Raw genomic sequence first — 4637 nt, forward strand, 5'->3', positions numbered from 1 at the left:
TATCATGTGCCTATGAATCAAGTTGCTGAATTCAGTCTGCTATCGGAGAATTGGCGGATGCATCCCGGAGAGTTATTTTTCCTTGCACAGTACTGGGAGCGACAACAATCCACCCTCCCCCGCCAAAGGCTCAGAGTCAACTGAGAGCCGCCCCGCCGCGGCGCCGCCTCCAACTGCTTCTCTCCGCAGCCCGGTACCGACAGTCTTCCGACTAGCGCCAGCCCACCCACTCAAGACAGAACTTCGTCAGGGATTTTTCCGCTGAAGGCCTTCCCATGCGAGCCATCTGGAGGTCAACACTGCTGTGGATACATGAAAAGTAACCTCAGCCATCAGATAGATGCAATAACCAGCCACAACGTTGATGGATCTGAGCGGTGAGCATCAGCCGTGAAAGTTGGATAACGCCAAAAAGTGACGTCACATGCGGAGCACGTGTGTGGAGACGTCCAGCGAACAGGTGAACAGTGAAGCTCTCGCGTCCATCGAGTTCACACTGCTGAGTATCCGAGAGGCGAGACCTGCCACAGGTAAGACGCCACGCCTGTCCTTCGTCAGTAGTGTGTGTGTGTGTGTGTGTGTGTGTGTGTGTGTGTGTGTGTGTGTGTGTGTGTGTGTGTGTGTGTGTGTGTGTGTGTGTGTGTGTGTGTGTGTGTGTGTGTGTGTGTGTGTGTGTGTGTGTGTGTGTGTGTGTGTGTGTGTGTGTGCGTGTGTGAGGGGTGGTTCAGTGTGGATGTGTGTGTACGGATGGGCGTGTCATAACATCAGCCGCACCTTGAAGCACTTCACTTTTAATTTATAGCGGCGCTAACACACGTGTCTCACACTGCCGTCTCTCGTTTTCCTAACGCTCGCTTCTTCTACTCAACAGAGCAAGACGTGGTGTGTGTGACTGGTGGTTTTTCTGTCGCAGCAGCTTCATGAATCAACTGGCCTCCTGAGATCTGCGTCAGTAGTTGGTGGTTGCATGTTACTTCCAGACTCAGTGACAACCACGTTCACGAGTGACCTTAGCGGCCCATGATCCCCGTCATGACTGTGTGGAACTTCTGAATTACTTACCTGGTCCTACTCACGCACGTGTCACTCATTTTCACTTCAATGCTGTACTGGCGGTGATCCGCCCCACTCGAGGCTGTACAGACTTGAAGCAGCTGTAAGTAGTTATCAGTGCCAACCCTGTCAAAATGATCGGTACCAGTGGCCAGCAGGCAGGACGTCCTGAGAGACACCCTTCCTGGCCGTCATTAGATGGAAGCAACAACAGCAACAACATTAACATCAAGAACACCAACTGCAGCACCAGCTCAGAGGAGAAGTATGGCCTGCGACCCAGAACCATCATCAAGCGTCTGCAGCATGACCGGGGCCACCAACAGGTGTCCAAGGTATCCAAAGGCCTGGCACGTCCCAAGTCGAGGCCGGCGCCGCTCTCCAAGTACCGCAGGAAGACAGCCAACGCCCGGGAGCGGCATCGCATGCGAGAGATCAACAACGCCTTCGAGTCACTGCGGCGCGTGCTGCCGGACAAACTTGAGATGGAGGCGGCCTCGTCCAGCATGACTAAGATCACCACGCTGCGCCTCGCCGCCGACTATATCAGAGCCCTGAACGACGTGCTGCAGGAGGAGGGCGGGGAGGCGCTCTGCTCCCTGCAATGCAGCGCGCAGAACACCCTCCTGCGTGTGGCGCCAACCCAGCCCCGCCACCACCTGCTGCCGCTGGACTGCTTCTCCCCCGCCACGCACATGTCCGCTTCTGCCTCGCGAGGCTCACTCAGCACCAGCAGCTGCAGTGACTTGGAGGACCTCCTTTCAGACGACTCCTGCAGCCTCCTCGATGACAACTTCGACGTGTTTCACGACATCCCGATCCTGCCTGGCGGTGACCCACTCGACCTGCTGCTGGAGGCAGAAAAAGGCCTGCTGCCGCTGCCGCAGGAGCTCTGTAATTGACGCCATCGCTCACTCCTCAAGTGTGTAATTAGTCTGGTGACAAACGGCCCGACCGGCAAGAAACTGGTCCCTTTTTTTTTTAATTGCTGACTCGTAGAAGCAATTTATATTACACAGAAAATTGTCTCTTATTAGTGAACATACAAATTGAAGAGCAAGTGTCCCTCGCTTATTACCTGTCCAGAAGCTCCGCCAGGCAGCAAGAGAACCAGATCGTGGCGGCCACCGGGAGGCGCGTGCCTGCGGTGGCGGCAATGGTGGAGGGGGCAAAGTGCTTGGGAGGTGCGGGAGGGAGGATCCAGTGTTGACGGGAGGTGGTTCGTGGTCCTAGTCACGTGGTGCACCACCTCAGCCACCACCTCAGCCGCCCTCCCGCCGCGTCACAAAATCCATAACTTGCTGCGGAACAAATCGCCTCGCGTGTTGAGCTGAGCGAGACTCCTCTTATTTCCGAGATGCATTTTAGGATTTTAAGGTTACGAATATATAAACTATTTGATGCTAGTCCTGTGTGCCATAACTGACAGTGTTGGTACAGGCTGTGGTGGCGGGCGGCAGCGGGCGGTATGTGCTGCACCACCACTGCATGCCCGCCGCCAACACTGCCTTGAGCTTGTTGTTACTGATGTTGCTGCTGGGTGTGTGTGTGTGTGTGTGTGTGTGTGTGTGTGTGTGTGTGTGTGTGTGTGTGTGTGTGTGTGTGTGTGTGTCTACACGCTCCAACACGCAGCTCTCGGTTGTAGAAATGTACTACTATACGTATATGTTCGTCGCCATTAACTTAGGGAGAAAGAGAGAGAGAGAGAGAGAGAGAGAGAGAGAGAGAGAGAGAGAGAGAGAGAGAGAGAGAGAGAGAGAGAGAGAGAGAGAGGGAGAGAGAGAGAGACGTGACGCAGTGCAGACGTGCCGGTGTCTCATTGATGTTCCACCTGTTAACGGGGACGAAGATTTACGAGAGAGGAGGTGACCAGCGCGTGTCTCCTGCAGCCTTTCTTGGGAGGATCACGGCGGAGGCTGCTGGGAAGCTAAAAATGTGGAACACTTCACTATTTTCTCTCTCATTCTCTCTCTCCCTTCACCAACAGTCACCCTTCTCCCTGTCTCTCTCTCTCTCTCTCTCTCTCTCTCTCTCTCTCTCTCTCTCTCTCTCTCTCTCTCTCTCTCTCTCTCTCTCTCTCTCTCTCTCTCTCTCTCTCTCTCTCTCTCTCTCACACACACACACACACACACACACACACACACACACACACACACACACACACACACATACTCGCACGTAAACACAAACTACATCATAGAGTATTAAGATGACTTAATTAGAGGTTAAGCAACAAGATTAATAGCCATTTGCATAGCACGTATTTCCTCCTCCGTGTAAGAGTATGTTGGTATTTTTTCTACGTTTGCAATAAAAGTCTTTTTTCGTATCTCCAAAGCCTTCTTAATGTCTTTCTTTACCGATGAAATATGACTGACGAGAAAGCATAGGATGATTGATGGCTATTGCTGGGAAGAGAGGGACGGGGAAGTGCATGGGTAGGAGAGGCTTGAGTCACTGCAGAGAGAAGAGAAGGTCATGAGAGGAAAGGAGAGAGCTGGTGGATGTGTTTAGTGACAGTGGATGTGATGGAGCAGTGCAGGTGAGCGGGTTAGCTTATCGACACCATGACATAAGAGAAGGCTACCGAGGAAAGAAAGAGAGAGAGAGGGAGTGGAATCCTTGTTTGGGGAGTAGGTGGAGTTGGAAGGAGAGCAGGACAAGGGAGCAGAGATGAGTAAGTACTAGTAGGGGTTCAGTAAGGTGGAGTAGATGATAGATTGATTGACTGACTGATGGTGCCACAATAACATGATTCTTGGAGGACACGCAAAGTGGAGAAGAAAGTCAGAAGAGGACGTGAAAAAAAGACTAAAAGTAGCTACGTATATTTTCATGAAAAACACAAAAAAACGTAACATAAAGTATAGTCAGAGAAAGAAGAAAATACGGGGTACTACCACACAAGTTACTGAACGAGAGAAGAGTAAAACAAAGACGAACACAAAAGAACAAACAACAGCATCACACTTTTTTAACCCTCAGTAGGCAACTTAGCTCATCAAAAGAGCCAAAGTGGAGTAAAGGAGAGTGGAAAAGTTATGAAAGAGAACAGGAAGATGTCAATACCAAGGAAGGAGTGTCTGACTGTCTGAGTAACCAGATGGAAAGGGAGAGTTGATTGAGGGTAAGAGTGGATATATAGAGAAAGTGAGAGGACGGAAGGACGAGTAAAGGAGATTAAAAAGAGAGAGAGAGAGAGAGAGAGAGAGAGAGAGAGAGAGAGAGAGAGAGAGAGAGAGAGAGAGAGAGAGAGAGAGAGAGAGAGAGAGAGAGAGAGAGAGAGAGAGAGAGAGAGAGAGAGAGAGAGAGAGAGAGAGAGAGAGAGAGAGAGAGAGAGAGAACAATGACGAAGCTCGGACGCAATAAATCAAAGCGAAACGATACTAACTAGTGCCTCGTGAGACTTGAACGTTAATCAGACACAAGGAAAGGTAAGTCATCATTGAACATGTGTAAAAAAAGTAAAGGTAAACCGTCACACGAGAACACAAAGAAAGAAACTAAACACAAGGAAAGACACACACACACACACACACACACACACACACACACACACACACACACACACACACAGCAAAATC

At 50.9% G+C, this 4637-nt stretch overlaps 1 protein-coding gene across 1 annotated transcript; it reads left to right on the forward strand.

The window, feature by feature from the left end:
* The first annotated feature begins 389 nt into the window (after positions 1–389).
* On the forward strand, positions 390–3109 carry LOC123516044 (neurogenin-1-like). The gene is made up of 2 exons (XM_045275051.1): positions 390–530; positions 872–3109. Exon 2 carries the CDS (start codon positions 1188–1190, stop codon positions 1953–1955), a length of 768 nt encoding a protein of 255 aa, XP_045130986.1. The 5' UTR covers positions 390–530; positions 872–1187; the 3' UTR covers positions 1956–3109.
* The last annotated feature ends 1528 nt before the right edge of the window (positions 3110–4637 follow it).

The sequence above is a fragment of the Portunus trituberculatus genome, chromosome 40 (genome assembly GCF_017591435.1).
Source record: "Portunus trituberculatus isolate SZX2019 chromosome 40, ASM1759143v1, whole genome shotgun sequence".
Lineage (NCBI taxonomy): Eukaryota > Metazoa > Arthropoda > Malacostraca > Decapoda > Portunidae > Portunus > Portunus trituberculatus.